The 20,871-nt window shown below is 37.4% G+C and overlaps 1 protein-coding gene across 3 annotated transcripts in view; it reads left to right on the forward strand.

The window, feature by feature from the left end:
• The window catches only part of MSRB3 (methionine sulfoxide reductase B3), a 161,612-nt gene that overhangs the window by 43,748 nt on the left and 96,993 nt on the right, over nt 1-20,871 (forward strand). For all 3 annotated transcript variants that reach the window (XM_040637227.1, XM_040637228.1, XM_008684250.2), the window contains 2 exons: nt 3,163-3,271; nt 4,915-4,992. In XM_040637227.1, the coding sequence (XP_040493161.1) occupies nt 3,163-3,271; nt 4,915-4,992 (187 nt within the window). The remainder of the gene's footprint in view (nt 1-3,162; nt 3,272-4,914; nt 4,993-20,871) is intronic.

The following is a 20,871-nucleotide window of genomic DNA, read 5'->3' on the forward strand; positions in this document are numbered from 1 at the left end:
TCAAAATTAACAGTGGCACCATATAACTTTAGAAAAGTGAGTCTGAGAGGGAGAAGGGAAATCAGAGACAAAAGAGAAGCCTTTCTGTGTTTATATGTGTCAGTTTGGGGTTATGATGCTAGAGGAGCTAATGTAATAGTATAGCTTTCAATTGTCCAGGAAGTATATTATTAAACTATGTGGCAAGAAATTTATTAAAATCTGGCTAACTGCTCAGTGGGTTGTTTAATATAAAATCACAATAGCTGTTTCTAGTCTACATAGACTTCCTTTTGCTATTAGGTACACTTTAAAAGCCTAATTATTTTGAGAACATGGTATGACCAAAGAATAAAAATGTACAAAGTTCGACAACTTTAAATAAGCACTAGCATTTCTTAAGGAAAGAAAAAAAAAACCCTCACTTACAGTTAGGAAACAATATTTATATTTAAGGTTGAAAAGCCAGGATATAGGAAAATTTTGCTAATTTGGAAGATGACCTTTAAGTGCACCAAAACCAAATAATTTGTAGGCTGTGACATAGGGCACATTCCTACAAAATTTGTGTGAATACTGCTTTAGTGGTTCTTGAAAGACAAACAAAGAAAGCTGGACTGAAATCTTTATCCCCCTCCCAGATAAGACAGAGTCTGACAAAAGAGCACAGCACTCTTTCAAAGCTTGCCATGAAAACGAGGTCTCTGTAGCACAGTTAATGAGATGGTTCGTAGTGGAAAAACAGTCTGTTTTTAAGAATGTTTAGATCAAAAGTAATTTCTAATCTATGAAATAAAGTCTCCTCAATACCCTTCATTCACCAGGAAAGCTTTTATGTTTGTTGTATTTACTTCAATCAGATGTTTTCAATTTTACGTTTTCTTTCTGTACAAATACTTAACGTGGTTCGTCAATACTGACCAACAATTTTATTCTCTTTCTTCAGAAAAGAGAGATTTTTGAGAGAGGGAGAATGAAAAAGAAACATCTTTGCCTAAACGATTTGCAAGCATCTGTGCTTTAAGCTACTTTTTATGAACACTCCTTAGTAAATGACTCAAGGTAAAAAAGCAGAAAAGCATCCAATGTTAGGAAATTGCAACCCAATACCGTGTAATTTAAACCTGCAGTTGCTTCTCTTGTGCTAAATGACATACAGATGGGTAGCTTAGTTCTCTCAATTTTGGGAACACAATTGGTCTTTTTGTATGAATGAACATATATTAACAAAAATATTTTGGACAGAATCGTTTAATTCTAATTGTACAGATTTTAATTATCCATGCCATGGAAAAGAATACATTTAATCCAGAGATTTTGTCACGTTAAATTTGCAATTAATGAATCTTTTTGGACAAAATCAACAGAGATACAACCCTTCCAACTAATAGAGAAATAAAAACGGAAAGATAACTTTTAAGAAGTCTGGAGTGAATGGAGCAGAAACTCGGTTATGACAGTCAACTGAGAGGTAACAAAGAGCAGTTCTGCATTCAGGCTCTGGAGAAGCTTGCTCTGACAGGACAAACATTTCTCATCTGCCCCTCAGAAAAGATTAAAAGTGTAAGTAGTAGGTGTTTGGATAAAGCCTAGAGTAATATGGGTTCCACCAAGATGAGAGACCAACAAGCCATCAGTGATATGCCAGCTGTTCCTGTGGATCTTTCTAGGCCCAAGCAACCCAGCCTGCTCTGTGGAAGGTCAGGAGAGGCGCTGTTTGACAACCCACAGGCCTACGCCAAGGTGTGACTTTCTGTTTGGCTCTGGTTAGTTATCTTCCTGCCTCTGTATTTTCTCATGGAGAATCAGCCGCTCTATCTTGGTGGCCCTGATTCTGGAAGCTGATATGCTTCTTTAATCCCACAATCAGGGGAACCGGTTAGGCAGTTTTCTCCTGGTTTCATTTCAGTGACCTCACATACTATGACATCAGGTGACTTAACAGTAAAAGACAGAGAGAGCATTTCTATTTTAATCAGAGTTCTTTTCATTTCAGAGGAAGTTGAGTTTAGTACTCAGGGAACGAAGCAAGCTTTCTTTTAGTAATTTCAAAACGTGGTAAGAGATTTTTGCACATAGGGCCAACTGTAGGCTCCTTTCCCACAGTGATGGACGGCAAAAAAAAAAAAAAAAAAAAAAAAAGGAAAGAAAAGAAAAGCAATTTTATTACAGTGAGTAAGGGTTGCCCTGTCTTGGAGTTATATTTCTTTTCAGTCATTTGTGTAGGTAAAATAAAATACCACATATAAACAGGTGTTGTCGGAACATTTTACTGCAGTCTGTATAGGTTGAAATAAAAGCCACCATTGTTATTACAATCACATTAAAATTATTTCACCATTCAAATACACCTAATCAGTGAAGTCTTCCTAGATATACTTTGCAAAAAAGAAAACTGTAGGTCTCTAAGTAAAATCACATTCACTTTATTTTTTTTTTCTTTGTCTTCCCCCTCCCTGTTTTTCTCACCTTTTCTTTGGAACTTATTGAATCTACATTAGTGTAAATGCCTTCTTCGGAGTCTGTTAAAGTTTTCTTGCTGCCTGTTTAACATTGTGAGATACAGTCTTTAAAGACATTTGTTTCTAAGGACTCTACAGAACCTAGTGAAGTGTCTGACAGAATCACAGAGAACAACAAATTCCTAGTTATGGAAAAATGCATCTTTAGGGTTTAAAAAAAATAGGATGCCATTTCAATGGCCCAGAATGGAAACTGAATGGTGGTTTCAAGCTATCCGACTAAGTTGCAAAATTATTGAATGGGGAATTATTATTCAGCATGATATGCCCATCATCTTATACACATACAGTGTAAATGTTTATAAACAGAGTTATGCTTTTTGAATTTCTTTGAAGAAAAGGATCTCCTGGTGCTAGGAGACATAAAGGACGTACTACCATCTTTGCGAATGTTCAGGGAGTTGTTACCATACCATACCATACTACAGTTGGCTGTAGCACCTTGTCGGTGCTCTAGTGGAAGCCCCCAAATCTTGAGAAGGACTCTCTTCAAACTGAGAGAAATCGTCAGCCACAGTTCAGAAACGTTTGTCTGGTGCGTTAGGGACCGGTCTAGTGGTCGACAAGTGACTGCAGATGCCGGGCTGTGGCGGCCAGCCAAAGCAAGTATTTAGGATGCAAACTGAAAAGACTCCTTCTCCCATATCCTCTCTCTTTCCAGGGTCATGTAGGGATAAAAAGAGCTGTAAGGTGGTCTTTTCCCAGCAGGAACTAAGGAAGCGGCTAACACCCCTGCAGTACCATGTCACTCAGGAGAAAGGGACCGAAAGGTAAGATGACCTGTAAGAAAAAGTCATTAAGAACTAGTTTTCTTCACCCCCCCACCCCCATGGCTCTGAATCCTTTTCCTTGCCATTTAATTTAAAGAATTCTACACTTATTCGCTAAAATCTACAAATTAGTATCCTTGAAAAGGTTGAAAATGGTATTGTTTAGGTTAAGACTAAGTTTTATTTATTCTTTCCCCCATTTAATGAACACTCTATCTTATGTAAAGTCACAAGGCTTTTATTAAGGGCCTGTTTTTAGTTTACTACAAAATGTGTGGAAGTAATAGCGATTTAGGTACATTTTTTGGGAAGACATCACAGTAAGCAAAACCATGAGGGACATGGCACTGTGCCAGGATGCTGAAATTTTGAAGGTGGCCATTGTAAGTATAGACGTTTTGGCTGCAAAAAGAAGGTAGCATAATTTAGTTCCTTTCTACCCCACTCCAATTTCTTTTTGAAGCACATGTGGAGAAAGTATTTATTGGCTCATTTGTGGTTGGAATGTCAAAAATTTTCAATAACTGCCCTCACATGGCTTTGGTCCTTGGAAGTTCGCCCTAAGTCCTGAAAAAAGAGTTTGTTCACTTCCAAGACGTTTTTAGTGAATAAAGTCTCTCTCAGCTGATTCCAGCTCAAAGGTAACCTGCCAACGTCCAACCATTTTGTTGTTTAATTTATACCATGGAGGCTGGCATAAGGCTGTAACTTACCTCTGATCCAAATTTATTAATGATGTAACTTCTTGTTTTCATTCATGAACTGAAAGAGCTCTTTACCACACATGGGGGCCTTGTTAATGGGCAAAACTCTCTTCCTGTCACAGTATATACTGTTTACTGAATTTACCGAACGTTGACTCTCTGACGAAGTCTACTCTCACCACACAGTGAGCCAGTGGTGGGCTTCAGCCTCAGCCCAGGAGGGCCTCTACCCGTCCTGTTGTGTACATGACTAGCAAATGATTTAATGCACACAAACAACTAGAGATTAGGTCATTCTTAAAAATTCTGTTTATAAAAAAATTGGACCTCATAAAGAGGGTGAAAGGATAATAAAAACAAGCTGCAGAGCACATAGACTTTTTGTTGGGCTAGCACAGCTGATTTGTATTAGCTGAATGACCTCCTAGCCTTTAAGATTGTTAACTTAGAAAAATATTCCCTTAAAGCTGCAATATTCCTTTTCGAACCAAAAAATAAGACTCCTTCCACTTGAAGGCTTGGACCCTTCTGCATTTTTCGGGTATACTGGCTTGGATACTGTAGAGTAGGCAGAAAGCTTATGTAGTAATGTTTGTTTTTGTTTTTTTTCCTGCGAATCTGAATTACAAGGGTTTGTTTGTTTGTTTTTTTTTTTTTGAAGAGCAAACATTTTTTTTCTAAGCATTACATAACTAGATGGCTTGATCTCTCTCTCTTTTTTTAACCTTCCCTAGTTTGGAGTAGTTATATGCACATTTTATTATACAGATTTAAAATCGATTGGTAATGTTCAGATTTCCATATGTTGGTCTGTTCTCATCTTAGGACAAAAAGCCCTTGAAAGATTTATTAGAGAAATATATTTTAAGCAAATAAGTTCTACAAGAAATCATGCTAACTTTGTTTAATTTTTTTAATGCTCTGTTTATTGTTTATCAGTGCCTTTGAAGGAGAATATACACATCACAAAGATCCTGGAATATATAAATGTGTTGTTTGTGGAACTCCATTGTTCAAGTAAGTGTGTTAAAAACCTATGGATGTGGAAATATCACAAATGGCAACAAACTAGTTATTGCTCATTGACATTAGAATCTTTATCCTACTAAAAAAAGAATCTTTATGCTACTAAATTTTCTTATTTCTATTATTTCTATTTCCTCTCCACAAAACAGAAGTGATTATTGACTTTCATGATAAATGACCAGTTTGGTAGACTGGCTGACTTTGCACTACTTGGATCTTTGAAATACCCAACATTAACTTGCTCATTGTAATTAACCATGGTGCTTGGAAGAGCTATGAGAGATATTTTGGTGGGCATAGAAATGTTTATATATTTATTGACTATTCCTTTATCAAGTGATGGCCCTATATTTATTGGGCCATAGTGAAAGTTCTCCATGTGCATCCTTTGGATTGAATAATATCCACCTCGTTGATTATTCATATTTCTGCAATGAAATGCAGTGCCTGTACTGAAAGTAATGTGGTTATTACAACTGATAGTTATACGTATGTAAGCAAATTATCTTTATTTTAAAGATCTCAAAAGTTTAGTATAAAACTAGCAGTATGTAGACTTTTTCACCAAAATAGTCAATTCAGACAGTGTAGATTATGGATCTTGTTCAAGAAAGGAAAATCTTTACCCAAATTTATTTATCTAGGTGTAGAAAAATCCTAGAAGCCCTGTACTTCCCATGGGGATACTTATTTAGGGGAATGAAAAGACAGAAACCTTAATTGAGAGTAAATGTCATTTATTTAAAGTAGAATTACAAATTTCTAAGGGGAAATGAACAAACAAGAATCTGATACGTGTAGCATGTAAAACATACTTAATATCTCTCCATAAATGTTTCCCTTTTAAAACACTAGCATTTACAGATTTTCCAGAAATAACAGGAAACAGTAGTTTCCTTGAAATTTTTTTAGAAGTTTAAAACCTTTCTTAACTTGCATAAACCTTATTGCACATTAGTGTTGGTTGAGAATCTGCTCTGAATTCTTATGTATTTATTCTTCATGTTAAAAAAAGAACAGCCCTTCAAATTGTCACCCATTTCCTCTCAGAAAACACACATCCTTATATTTCAACACCTTTAGCTTGTGTCATAATAGTTGATATAACACTTAAGATAGTTGCTGAGCCATGTTAAACTTGTTAATATCCCAAATGGTAAAAATTGGCCACATCCCCTTTGCCTTTTGTTTAAGATTCTCCATCTCTTTCCCCATCATGTGATTCAGTAAAGTGGTGGAAATAAAGAAAAGCTCACTGTTTAAAATAAGAAACAGAACCCCCGTAAACGAAGGATTTAACCCATGTGAGCTTTGGAGTCACAAGTACTGAAAAGCAAGACCTTGCTTTAAACATAGGTACTGGTGGGATTCAGGGAGTTTCACATTTGAGGTGATACTATGTCAATTTCCTTTAGCATTCTTATAGGGAAAGCTTTTATTTTCTAAGTTTCTAAGGAATATGGTTTAATATTTTTATTCTGTTTCCCCCTATTTTTAAATTGTATGCCTCTCCTTACTTGGTTTCTTGTCAATGTTAGTGGGGGAAAGGCTTTAGCCTTTATTGTAGATTGCATTAGTTCACTGGTCCAGTGCTGCTGTCTTCACACTGGAGAAATTGTACCTTGGGTGTCCCTCAAGACTTTCCAGGGGCTACAGGGCATGGACAGTTTTGAGGGAATCAATTTTCTGGTCCTCAGCTTCTATATGTATGCTTCTCTGACACTGATGTGTCTGAGAGTCTATGGTCGGCCACCTCTCTCTTCCTGTCTCCTCTATCACAATCCCCTTTCCCACTTTACAGATGTCATACCTTTCACTCATCCCAAATCTTACTATGATTTATCGTCCCGGGATAAAATCTCTAAGGCATCAAGCAAAATGACAGTTCAAGAATGCATTACTTCTGAAGGGGAAACCCATGAAAGCAAGGCCAAAAAAATATTGAAAAATATCGGACTGGCAAAAAAAATTGAAATAGTATTTCATCTCGGTAAGACTCAGTCTGCCTGCTGTCTGCTTATCTCTCTCTCCATCTGTTGTCTGTTGTCTATCCATTTTCTACGGGTCTCCTTAAGCGAGACGGTTGTCATGAAGATACGTATCCACATATTTACTTAAATTTTAAACATGAAAGTCTTTTTTTTTTTTTTTGACAGTTTCATTTGATTGATAGATATGACAGACAGGACTGCTCTTGCAAATGAGGTTATATGCCGGACTTCTCCATTCATTAAATGACCTGAATATATAACTGTAAGGTTTTGACGAAAATGTATTTTAAGCATGTAATCTATTTGCAGAACACCCGAAAATTCAATTATTTTTTTCAATTATTTAAATTTTGATAAGAAATTGCTTTAAAATATATAAGGGAGTATGTATCAGTCAGCACACAATCTGGATACAGAAACCACACAGTAATTTGAACAGGAAAGTATAATTTAAAGAATTACGACCCTAAACAGAGGATTGTGGTAATGAGGGATTGGCTAGAAGGGAGAAAATAGAAATTCTAAAGAATACAGAAGTAGCAAATGTAAGAAGCAATCGTGACCCCCTAGGGCTGAGGTAGAGTCCAGAGAAAAGCTCCCCCCTGAGGGCCCCTCCCCCCACCTTCCTCTCCCAGGGGCTGAGATCTGGGTCTCAGGACGCGGCTGCCCCTCACTAAACAGCAGAGAAGTCACTGCGGTGTCATGACTGTGCAACTTTCTGGAAATCCACCTTCTGGAATTTGCTGGACATCTACCCTCTGCCGTGCTGGGGAAAGCTGTTGAGAGGAAGGTGTCTCTCTATAGGCATTCCACTACAAAAGAACCGGAGTTGGGGGGATGGGAAGCCGGGGGCGCCGCTTCCTGCCAGGTGCTGCTGATTCCTGGCACTGCAGGCCGCCCTGGCACCGGAGAGGCTGGTGGTGCCGCGGGAGCCTGTCACCGGGGAGGTGGTGTGCGCTGCAAAGGCCGGTGCCCGAGACGCCTTTCTTCCGGCGGCAGCGGGGCAGCGGAGAGGCTGTCTCCCTGGCAAGGGCCTAGAGGGAGAGAAGTACGTGCACTGCCAAAGCCAGCTGCCGGGGACGCTGCCCGCCCCCAGGAGCCTGTTGAGGAAGCGTACTGCAACCAGGAAGGGGACACCTTTTTCTTCTGCAGTTTTCCTCCTGTGCCCTCTACTGACAAAGTTTAATATCATGTTAGCTGACAAAGGAAAAAAGGATTTAAAGGCCCCAGCTCCATTTTAACAGAGCAGACAAGGCTAGAGGAGAGAGAGGCAGTAAATTGATAAAAAGCCCAGAGTATATATATATATTTTTTTCCTCACAAAATTCTTTTAGGTTTTACGAGCAAAAGTTTGAAAGCCTCTCGCTAGTTGAGTTAATGGCGTCCACTATGCTACCTTCTGGAGGTAGTTGGTTTCACACTTTGAACACAAAGGGCCCGGAACAATTGAGCTGTGTGTGTGAGTGTGAGTGAGAAAGTGTGAGGGGCTTTTTTTGTGTTTGAAAGCAGGCAATAAGGGAAGAAAATTAGGTGGAAAAGACTACGTAGAGTAAACAGTATGAGAAATAATAGTGGGAGGGAAACAGATAAGAAATAAGACGAAGAAAGAAATGCTGAATTTGAAAACGCCTAATCATTAGCAGTATGAAAAGGTGGTTTTCCCAACTGCTCTTTCTATTACCAATACTCAGTGTGTGTGGGTGCATTCACGTATGTGTATAATCCTCTTCTGTCACTTGACTGATACCTATTTACATAATATTTCCTTACAAAAAAAGGCCATTCAATTATTCTCATTTCATTTGCAAACTTGTACTCTACCCTGAATACATTCCCTTTCAACAGTATCCTGCTTTCTTACTGCATACCAAGTACAAGAACCTTATTCACAGACTGCTTATAAACCCAATGGGTAATTTATTCCATGGTTCACATTTTCTTCACATTCACAAATTCCACCAACCTAGTTTATTTCTCATATGGTACTACCGAGTTTCAGTTAGTAAATTAGCTGACAGAGGTAAGAATGTTCTCTCCTCTGGTCATTTGAACTTATAAAATTTCATAAAATGAATTTATTGCACATCAGATAAACGAGAGAAGGCTTTGGCAAAATAATGTAATTCAGAATGGATTTTTGACCACTTATATTTTGCTTTGGCTGACACTTTGCCAGGTGGTGTGGCACAAATAAAATAAATTGATGAACTATTTTTTCCCCTTAAAGTACTTACAGGTTTTTTTGTTGCAGTGATAAGAAAAACAGAATAAACACTTAGAAATATGGAAAAATAATGCTAGTGTCTATTTGGATGTGCCTGTTAGAAATGCTTTCATGTGGTGGGGCACCTGGGGACTTAGTCAGCTAAGAACCCGACTCTTGATTTCGGCTCAGGTCATGATCTCAGGGTCGTGAGATCCATGCTGAGCATGGAGCCTGCTTAAGATTCTGTCTCCCTCTCCTTCTGCCCCTCCCCCTGCCCTTGTGTTATTTCTCTCTCTCTCTAAAAAAAAAAAAAAAAAACCAAACCAATCAAAAAAATACGCTAAATATTTGTTTGTTGATCAGATTCATGTCTGAGCTTTGTGGGATAGATTATGGAGAAATTTTGAATAAGTCAATAGCATGATGAAAATGGGAAGGAAGCCATAACAGTGCACAAAATAGATTTCATCTTCTTTTTTTAAAGATTTTATTTTATTTATTTGTCAGAGAGAGAGAGAGAGAGAGTGTACAAGCAGGGGGAGTAGGAGAGGGAGAAGCATACTCCCTGCTGAGCAAGCCGCCCTATGCGGGGCTCAATCCCAGGACCCTGGGATCATGACCTGAGTCGAAGGCAGATGCTTAACTGACTGAGCCACCCAGGAGCCCCGCAAGATAGATTTCTGGAAGTGAAAAGAGGAGGGAATAAGGGTGACAGCTTCAGTGGGAACTTTTTTTCCTTGTTAGCTGATAAACCTCGACATTTTCCATGTGTGGTCAACTCCTAATAATTTTGTTTAAGACTTGGAAGAACCACATAGGATAGTTTTTATTCTGTATGCATTAATTTCTCAGGCCTCTCACTGAATTAAAAGCTCATTTTATACAGGGTCATGAATGGTAATGATAATAATAATAATAATAATAATAATAATAATAATAAAACAAGAGCTAACATTTACATAGCACTTACCATATGCCAGGCATGGTTGTAAGTGCTTAATATAAATTATTTTTCTAATCTTCACAACAACAATACATTTTACAGATGAAAGAAACTGAGAGAGGGTAAGTATTTTGAGAAGATCATACCCAGTATACAAATAGATTTAGAATAGTAACACTTGAACTTTTAGACAAGAAGAAAGGTAAAGAATTATAGGAAAATAAAATTTTAATTAATTTAATATTTTATTTGGATCGCTCTGGTCTGGTTATTTTCCCAGCATAACTGGAACACACACGCACACACACACACACACACCTCAATTCCTTGAAAAAACTGTTCTGTGTTGTAGTAGGTAAGTTGAAAATTGAAGACCATTCCAACCTAGGGGGTGCTTAACCAAAGGTAAAGAGCTCTGCCGTGACAGGTCATCAGTAAGGTCTCAGCTTCAGATGGGTTATCCGTAGGGAAGTCCTTTGGAATCCTGACAGGAAGATGTAGACACCCAGGAAGCCATCAGGCTCTTCGGCGTCTGTGAGGTAGGGCAGCGGCTGGATTCCTCACAGGCAGGATTCCAGTTACTGAAACTGGAAGGTCATTTTATTTTCACTTTATTACATTTCACCCTCATTACATTTTCTCAAGTAACTGTGTTCCAAATTTTCACCACTTTTTCTGAATTCTCTCTGTATATTTCAGATGAGACTGAGGCCAACTGACAGGAGCTATCTTAAATATCTTTTCCTTCTATCTTGACGTTGCTTCTTATCTTCATTATCATCAAACAGAACAGGCAACTGGTGGAAACCAACGGAGTATTAGCCCAGATGTGCAAGCCCAGACTCACCACCTCTGAAAGGGACAAAATAAAACCAAACAGGTGTAAGAACTAAATGCAGGAAAAGGCCTAGTATATGGCAGATATTCAACAAATGTTAAATTCGAGTGGCCTGACCAAGTTTTGGGAACATATCCTACTATCACAACAGCCTAAGCAACTCCTTATAATGTGAGAAAGTACAGGCTTTATTAGAGAGAGTCCGTCTGTTAACAGTAGATATCAGTGCGATGAGTCACTGCTCCAGCTGTGTTGCTGCATTTCAAATGGAACTCTGCTGCAAAACCATTCACACATGCTACATTTCACACGAGCCTCCCGTGCAATTTTATTCTAGGCTACTAGAAAATTTAAGCCGTTTTTCAACTCTTTAAGAACATAAGCCCTTTCACTGCAGAAATTCCAGTTCAGTGCCACACACAATTTACTCAACTATGCTACTCCATGTACGCCATTCCACTGACCATTAAAGGAGACTTTCAAGATAAACTTTTCCCCTTCTGATGCTATGTTCTGAGTGCGCCCTGCGTGCAACTGTGTGTGTGTGTGTGTGTGTGTTGTTGTTGTTGTTGTTTTGTTGTTGTGAGTGGAGAAGATGTAAAAGAGAGGGGAAGGGAGTTTTCCATTCTTACTCTTTATTCAAATCCCATTTTCTCAACCCTTTAAAATGCTATCCATATAATATTTATTCATAAACCATTCCAGTCACTATGGAATTCTACCAGGAAGAGTAATATGAACTTCACTTCAAGCTTTCTTTTTATGGAACTCCAGCTGGAAATTGCTCATGATTCCAGCAAATGTTTCTTAACCTGTAACAAAGTGCATTTAACTTGCATTTGGAAGATGTGAATTGCCCTTCACTTCATTCTAAATCCTTAAACGAAGTAAACTTTCCAGTACAATGAAAACTACTCTGAAAGGAACTAGATTTCTGAGTAGTGGCTTAAACTCGTGTTATATCTGAATAACCCGTGCATTATTTTGAGGAGAATATGAAATTGACTTCTCTCATCCCATTGGCCCTTCCTGTCTTGTCCCCACATACGGTGATTTACAGGAAAAGCATCTGTAACAGAGGGAGTTACTCTTCTGTCCACATCTCATCTGAAAGCTCAGGGCAAGCCCACAGTTAGATTGAAAGAAGAGTGACTTCCTGGAACTACTGGCAAAAAGAGGGAGCAAAAAACATGGCTAGTGCCTGGCTCATTAGACCACCAGGAAAAAAAAAAAAAGGGAAAGAAAGAAAAGCATAAATAGCATAAAAGCATAGCATAAAGTAAAGGAAAGAACAACACCATTTTAGAAGCCAGAAAACGATAGCAAGGCATGATTCAAAGTTTTACAATATATGCAGAGATATTATAACTCCCTTTTCTGACACACACAAGAACTGAAGCAGCGCCTACACATAAAATCCCCGGATAGCTGAAAGTGATTTGTGTGCATATCTGTATTTGCGTGAGGAAAAGTGGGGGCAGGGCACTCTTGGCCTTTGTTACCTAAATCACACTCCTGGTTCTTGAGTTAATTTTCCAAATGTAGACAGAAACAGCTTAGATCCTTCTTAGTGAATTAGAATGGATAGTTTAGATTCAACTGGGAAATACAATAGGCAAAGTTTTAACTATGATTCATGTAAATTTATCTTGTTTGTATAAATATGAATCAGAATATTAAGTGAATATTTATTATTACAGTTCACAGACTTAGAAACTCCTGAAGGACATCTTACGAAAAATAATGTGCAAGTTGTAGCCAGTCCTTCTGAGGCAAGCCACAAAGCTACTTTTCCTGTAAATGAGTAATTCTTTCAAAATGTGGTCACTTATTCAATGAGACTCGCATATATTTTCATTCAGGTTCATGTCTTCACTGTGTCTTATACGTGGGCAAGTAACCCATCATGGACAACCATAAGCAAGTTCCTTCAGTGTTCCATCTCATTTTTCTCATCTGTGAAATGGTGAGAACAACATCAACCCTTTCTAACTCATAGCACTACTGTAGCAAATGAAATAATCACATAAACATGCTATGGAAGATATAAAGAGACACGTATGAAGTAAGGTTTGTAAAAACTGTGCAGCTTTAAATAAGTTTACATGGTAAAGTATAAACATAATGCAAATCTGAAGTTCTCAAAATTAAGTCAGCATAGTCTGCTTTTGATTCCAACCTTACCACATGTTTCATAATATAGTTTGACCTAGTGATCTGTATCCAAAATATTTTCAGTTTCTGCTGAATAATTAAAAACAAGTTTAGTCTAGATTCTAAATTCCCCAACTAATATGACTTAGATGAGTAACTGAGAGTTTAAATACGTTAGTTATTTGCAAATCTCTCCTTAACAAGTCTATAAACTTCTTGAGAGAATAGCTCATGACTTGGGATTTTTGTAACCCCCATCTCCACCCAGTGCAGGGCCATAGGACTTTGCATATCCTTGGTACTCAACTGTTTGTTAGATAAATGGTTTGATTCCAGTAAGTCAAGAATAGCAGCAGAGTTAAATGATTTAAATTGATACTAGAATGGAGGAAGTAGAAATAAGCACTTGGTTATAGACGTCCCTAATCATTATCTTCTACCACACTCTCTAAAGCGTTTTCTGTAGACCACTCATGGTACTTTCACTGGATGCTTTTTTCAACAATAGTTGCATTGCTTGCAACTGCAAAGGCATACCTGTCCCAACTAAGAGACATACGAAAATGTCTATAGCTGGGACTTTTACAAGGAAACATTAAAAAGAGCAAAAAGTGACAAAAAATAGGGTCAGCTACCCAAAGCTGTATCAAAAGAGAAGTACATAGTCAAACATTTTTTAAAAAGATTTTATTTATTTGAGAAAGAAAGAAAGTGAGAGAGAGAGAGCGTGCACAAGCAAGGGTGGGGGAGAGGCAGAGGGAGAAGCAGACTCCCCACTAAGCAGGGAGCCCCACATGGGGCTGGATCCCAGGGCCCTGGGATCATGACCTGAGCCGAACTCAGACGCTTAACCTACTGAGCCACCCAGGCACCGCCAAAGTCAAACATTTTTATTATTAAATATAAGAAAGATAAAAAATAACTGAACTGACAGTCAACTCAAAAATGCTAGTAACATAACAAAAACAATAAAATAAACTAGGATAAAATGCCCACCTTTTCCCTCCAGGAATTTGCCGGACATTCAGAAGCAGAGATACCAGCAGGTCAGGATTTTTTAACCTCAGCACTGTTGGCATTTGGCCTGGATAATTCTTTCTTGTGTGTGTGTGTGTGGGGGGGGGCTGCCTTATACATTGTAGGATGTTCAGTAGCATTTCTGACCTCTACTCACTAGATGCCGGTAGCACAGTCCTGGCATTCCCTACCCTCCCCCCCCACCTCCCCAAGCTGACAAAGAAAAATTTCTCCACATATTATCAAATGCCTGCTGGGGGCAAAACTACCTCCATTTGAGAACAACTGATCTCGACAACCAACAAAACAGTAAATCAAGCTCTGATTTGTAATGTTTGCTGATTTCTGTGGTGCAAATACTTCTACCGTGGATCACATTTCAAGCTGCAAGTGTGATATCACTGAATGTGGAGTTGGGAAGAGATGTGTAGTAACACTATTATATAGTTTTTCTATAATACACATGCAACAGAAATTAATAACAGACAATAGTTAAATTTAGCTAAAAAATTTAGAAGTGGTGAGTTTTGGAGTATTACCTTTGCTTTTAATATAATTTATTTATTTGTCAGTTTCTATAATTTATTTTTAATAATGCCTGTGCTTAGCAGCTGACTTTTATGTTCCTGAAATTTTAGCAATGCACTCTCTTGAGCTTCAGGACACCGATGTATGGGTGCAAACTAAGGGTAGACTAAATTCATCAAAAACTGCAACCCAGACTCAAGTTAGCTCAGTCCCTGATTAGATTAAGGTAATCTTTCCTTTCCTCTCCACACTCTGCCTATCAGAAGATAGGATGAACCATCTGTAAAAGCAGATTACATCATCTAGCGTCCAGTGTTTTATACACACTGTCTGGCATTCATCAAAAATTACCAGATATACCAAAGTAAAGGACCAAGGGAAATAAACTGACAAAAGAAACAGGTCTACAGATGGCCCAGATATCCAGATATTTAAATCATCAGACACAGACTTTAAAATAAGCCTGATAAATAAATTTAAGAAAATAGATGACAAGATGGGGAATTTCACCAGAGAAGTGGAATGAATCTATTGTAAATAATAAAATAGTTTGAGGGCTGAAAATGCCATAACTGAAATATAAACACAAGAGATGAATTTAACAGCATATTGGACATAGAAGAAGCAGGATTAGTGAGCAGAAAAACAGGTCAGTAGAAAATATTCAGACTGAAACTAGGGGGGTTAAAAAAAATGAAAAGCTATTGAGAAGATAATACAAAAATTACAGTTTGAGGAAGAACATATAAAACATAAAAAGAAATGGGAAAGAAGCAATTATTTGAAGAGAGAATAGCCAAGAATGTTCCCAAACTGAGAAACAAAAAACAACAACAAAACTCAAGACACAGATTGAAAAAGTGCTATAAATCTGAAAGAGGATGAATATGAAGAAAACCACATCTGGGCACGTCACAGCAAATCTGATGAAAATCAAAGGTAAGGAGAAGATCTTAAAAGCACTCAGATAAATTAACTTGAAAAATAAAAACAAGTAGAACTGTTAAATAAAACCAAGGGGTTGATCTTTGAAAAGACCAATAAAGTTGACCATTTCTGTCAGGTCTAATCAAAAAAGAAAGGGAGAAGGAAAAGAAAATAGGTTGCAAACACTAGGAATGATGGGATAAAACCAACGATATGAAAAAAAAATTAAGAGAATACTATATATAATCCTATTCTAATAAGTTAAGAATCTCAGGTTAATTTTCTAAGAATCAAATGAGATAGAAAATTCTATATAGGAGAGTTGTAATACTTGAATTGACTAGTAACCCTAGAAGAAATCCAGAGTTATCACAAACCAGCTTCAACTTTTACAGAAAAAGGAAAAAACATTATTCCTATGCTATTATAAACTGTCTGTTGTAGAAAATAGATGAAAGCTTACCAACTTCTTTGACAAATGTAAAGTACCTCAAAAACCAAGACCTGACAAAGATGTTCCAAGGAAAAACTGTAGAGCAATCTGAGTTATGAAAATAGATGTAAGGATTTTAAATAAAATATCAGTAAAAGGAATGTAGCAACATATTGAATGAGCAATATGCCATGGCAAGATAAAGTTTTTTTCAGTAATGTACAAATAGTTCAATACTGGGACATCTTAGGGAAAACTGATCATTTTAATTATGCCCAGAAGAGGTTTTATAAAAATTTAAAGTACATTCTTTAATTAAAAAAAAAAAAAACTCTCAGTGAAGTAAGAACAGAGATAAATACTGTGTTACATCAAATCTAAGAAGCCATTGATTAAAGGATTTATTATTACTTCAAGTAACACTAAGGAAAGAAACCTGCCATAAAGGGGCACCTGGGTGGCGCAGTCGTTAAGCGTCTGCCTTCGGCTCAGGGCGTGATCCCGGCGTTCTGGGATCGACTCCCACATCAGGCTCCTCTGCTGGGAGCCTGCTTCTTCCTCTCCCACTCCCCCTGCTTGTGTTCCCTCTCTCGCTGGCTGTCTCTGTCAAATAAATAAATAAACTCTTAAAAAAAAAAAAAAGAAACCTGCCATATAAATTGTGCAATGATTGATTATAGACACATCTAGGTTTCAGAGATGTTAATGTGTTAAATATAAAAAGTACCCAGTAAAATCAATGAAATATTATAAATGGTGTTGGGGCAGCCAGCTAAATATTTTAAAAATAAATTTAGATCCCACCCTCAATATCTTACAACCCAGTATCTTATGCTCCCAATAAAGTCTAGGTTAAATAAAAATTCAAAATATTAACAATAAGACCATACAAGTCCTAGGGGAAAATATAAAGCTAAATGTGTATAACATTGGGGTGAGGTAAGCCTTTCTAAACAAGATTCCCAAGGCAGGAATCAAAAAGAAAAAAAATATTTTAGGTTGGACTACCTAAATATTTTACATTTCTATAGCTCAAAAACTCTAAAAAACTGACAAACAAACTGGGAGAAAATATATGCAACTCATGTGAGAAACAGAAGATTAATATTCAAGTCAATTGAGAAAAACAAACATTGGAAAATAAGTAGATGATAAAAAACTTTCCACCTCTTAGAACAAAAAAATGAAGTAAAAGAAGTGATAGTTTTTTTACCTACCAAATTAGTAAACACTTGCAATATCAACAAATTCAATGTTGGTTGGGGCCTGGGAAATTAGCACTTTAAAATCCTGCTGGGTGGAGTGTGTATTGGTAGTAACTTTCAGGACAATAACTGAATAAGTTATGTTAAAAGTCTTAGAATTCTGCATGCCATTAATCTAGCAAATACACTGTTAGCAATTTATTCTAAAAATCATGTTCATGAATTAAGATAAAGCTACAAGAATGTTTTTAATCATTCTTCTTTATGATAGCAAAAATTAATCTGAATATTCAGCTAAATGAACTACCTAGTGAAAATATATATGACATTTCAAATAATATTACAAAAGAATATTTAATGGTCTGGAAAGAAATTTAAAACAAATTTAGAAATTTACAAAACAGTAATTACATATGACTCCATATTTGTAAAATACACATCTCTATCAATATATGAATATAAAGCAATTTAGAAAGTTATGTACCAAATGTTAATAGTAGTTATCTCTGGGTGCTTGGATTATAGGTAATTTTTTTTTTCTTGTCTGTCTTTCTATTTGTTTTAAGGATGAACATGTATTTTTGGGGTAATAAAAAAAATATTTAATATTATTTTACCTTTACTCAGTGTGTTACAGACATTGAACAATTTATTTATTTTAAAAAGATTTTTTTGTTAAAAAAAATTTCTTTTAAGAAGGCTCCACACCAAATGTGGGGTTTGAACTCATGACCCTGGGAGCAAGAGTCCCACGACTGAGCCGGCCAGGTGCCCCTAAATAATTTATTTTAAAAACTTACTTTAAAAACATCAGCTTTCCACCCCAAATTTATCTTTCCCCAGTGATAATTTGAAAGAATGAACTAGAATGTAATTCCCAATTTATTTCTGAGAGCTCAAATCCATCCTGTCCATGTAATAATTTGCTCACATAGTAAGTAGATACTTCACCCACTGCCCTTCTCTTCTAAGTTGCTGCTGCTTCTTTTCTTTTCCTTCTCTTTTATCCCTAAGTAATAATGATGCTATTCCAGGAAAGGTGGCCCCTGGGTCTTAAACGTTGCTCAAACCTACTATATACTAACTTCTCTTGGCCTACAGCTTCAAACATCATTCAGGTTTTCTTTGTCTTCATGGCTATCATCCATCTATCTTCCTATAGGTCCTCACGTGGTCTTACTCCCAGACACCTGGAGGTAACTCATGAAGGATGGGACACCAATTTCAGAAGATTTTTATTTATTTTAAACAGACTTGCTTTCTTAAACTGTTCGTCATGTTTGAATGAAGGATTAAAAAAAAAAAAAAGCAAACATTGATTGAGGGCTTACCATGTACCAGGCATTACGCTAAGCACATTAAAGAAAATTATCTCCTTTCTTCTTCCAACTTGAATAGAAAATCAAAGCTCACAAAGGGTGTGCGATTGACTCGAAGTAACATTGGCAGTAAGAGACGGAGCTAGGACACAAATTCAGGTCTGGCTGTCCCCAGAGGCACCACTCCTCAGCTCCTATATTATGTTATAAGACCTCCCTATATTCTGGCTGATTATTCTTTTTGCTGAGTAATTCACCATCTGGTAGCTATCGCACTCTGGTGTTAATTGGTGCTAATTTTCTGATGATGGCCAAGTGACTCTAGTTGGATTTTAAAGTAGAGCAAGCTACGATTAAGTTGTAAGACGTGGGAGGTTAAAGTCACAACTTTCCCCACTTACTGTGTGTGACTTTAAATAAGCTACTTAACCTCTGTGAGCCTTAATTTCCTCATTTGCAAGATGAGAATAATACCTGTGTCAGGAGAACTTTTGAGAAGATTAAGCAAATAGTGTTGAAATGTTTTGTAAGTGGAAAAAACACTGTAACTGTGAGGCGTTGATACTAAAGCACTGTAAGGATTGGCATACATTGCAGCTTTCAGAACTATAAGTTCATTGGAAAATGGGAAGACATGCCACTGATTTGGAACAGAGACCAGAAGATTGGTTGGTAAATAACGCTTGAAACTTCTGGCGAGTTTGTTTGTCTGTTTGCTGGGTGGTTAGTGTCTAGTGGTTGTAACAGACTGGTGCCGGCGAGTCGTGATTTGCTGTGGGAGGTGGGATAAGGAGGAGACTGATTTTGCATGTCCAGCATAAACCCAAGAGGCAATAGCTAATCGATAGCCATCCTCTCTCACAAATTGGCCAGCCTCTATCTGGAGTGCTCTGGAGTTCAGTATAAGAGCCCCACTTCGAAGGCTTATAGACAAAGTGGACCCCATTCAGGGAGGGGCAACTGATTTTTGGGATCTCAGCGCCAGTCCCTGGAACGGATGATGGAAGGGAACTGAAATGCCCAGTTCAGAGGGAGGAGCAAAGGCATGGAGCCTTGGTGGTCTGCTTTAGCAGTTTGTAAATCTGGCTATCCATGAGAACCACAAATTCCAAGCCTCTCCCCCACACCAGATTCTGATTTAGCAAGATTATGGTGGAGCCCAAAATCTCTCTCTCTCTCTTTTTAATCTTTCCAATAACTCTTATGCTTGGTTCCGATGAATTTAGAAGAGCCTTGAGAAAGATTTCCCTTAGGGTGATCTCAATAGCCACGTGAGGGAGGGAACAAACACTACAGACAAACACTGTAGATAACAAACACCAAACAGTAAGAGCTAAAAAGATTTCTCTCCTGTCTGAGTGTAAGATTGGTGAGAAACTGTCGCTAAAGCCTAAGTTGCTGTTTTAAATGTGGCTTGGGAAAAAAGATGATTGATTCAACTTTGGAAGTCTGATAGATTTCAGGTTTTAGCCTAAAATTTCAGGTGCATTGATATTCCCCACAGTATATTCCGGTGAGTATTTGATCAGAATACTACTCCTGCAAAAAAAAAAAAAAAAAAAAAAAAGAATAACAGTCCTGCAAAAGACTAGTTCCATAACATGCTAATATGTGTTCCATGAAAAAAAGAGGGTTCTGTGGACTATCAGTACACAGGATTGCTTTGCACAGAGTTAAAATAAATCGAATGGTTGCTTCATTGTAAAAACCAAGGAGTATACAATTCACTAAAGTTCATTGTAGAGCTCTGGAAGTAGAATGTTCTGTGAGGCATCTCCAGAAATGTCTGACCTCGGAATCTTACTTTAGGAATATTCTGTGCAACTGACATTACTGATGACACACATTAGGAAATGCCACTGTGCCATGTAGAGCAAAGTCTAGAAATCACGGAAGGGATGAACAAGGCTATAAAATGCTGTAGAGACTCAGAGGAATGAGAACCAGTCATTGGGCTTGGCAATTGTGAGAGAACAATTTTGGTAGAAGTCGTAGTGAAAGTAAGAGTGTGAAGATTTTAGGATGCCATTTCATGTTTTCAAACCACAAGCTGAAGTGGAGATAATGTAAAATATTTGAAATTGGAATAATCCCAGAAAACATAGTCATCGTAGTTACGTCATTATAGTGAAGGGAGGAATGGTGAGGCTAATCCCTTACTACTGGAGAGAAGGGAAACTCAAGGGAAATTTTTATTTTATGTTTTTGATAAATTGAAGAAAGGTATAAAGAGGGATGTATTTAAGGTATTAGAGATGAGGGAAAGAGATTTAAAGACTAGGTATAGTAAACTTGAGAACAGAAGATTA

This window comes from Ursus maritimus, unplaced genomic scaffold, assembly GCF_017311325.1.
Source record: "Ursus maritimus isolate PB19 unplaced genomic scaffold, ASM1731132v1 scaffold_21, whole genome shotgun sequence".
Classification (NCBI taxonomy): Eukaryota; Metazoa; Chordata; class Mammalia; order Carnivora; family Ursidae; genus Ursus; species Ursus maritimus.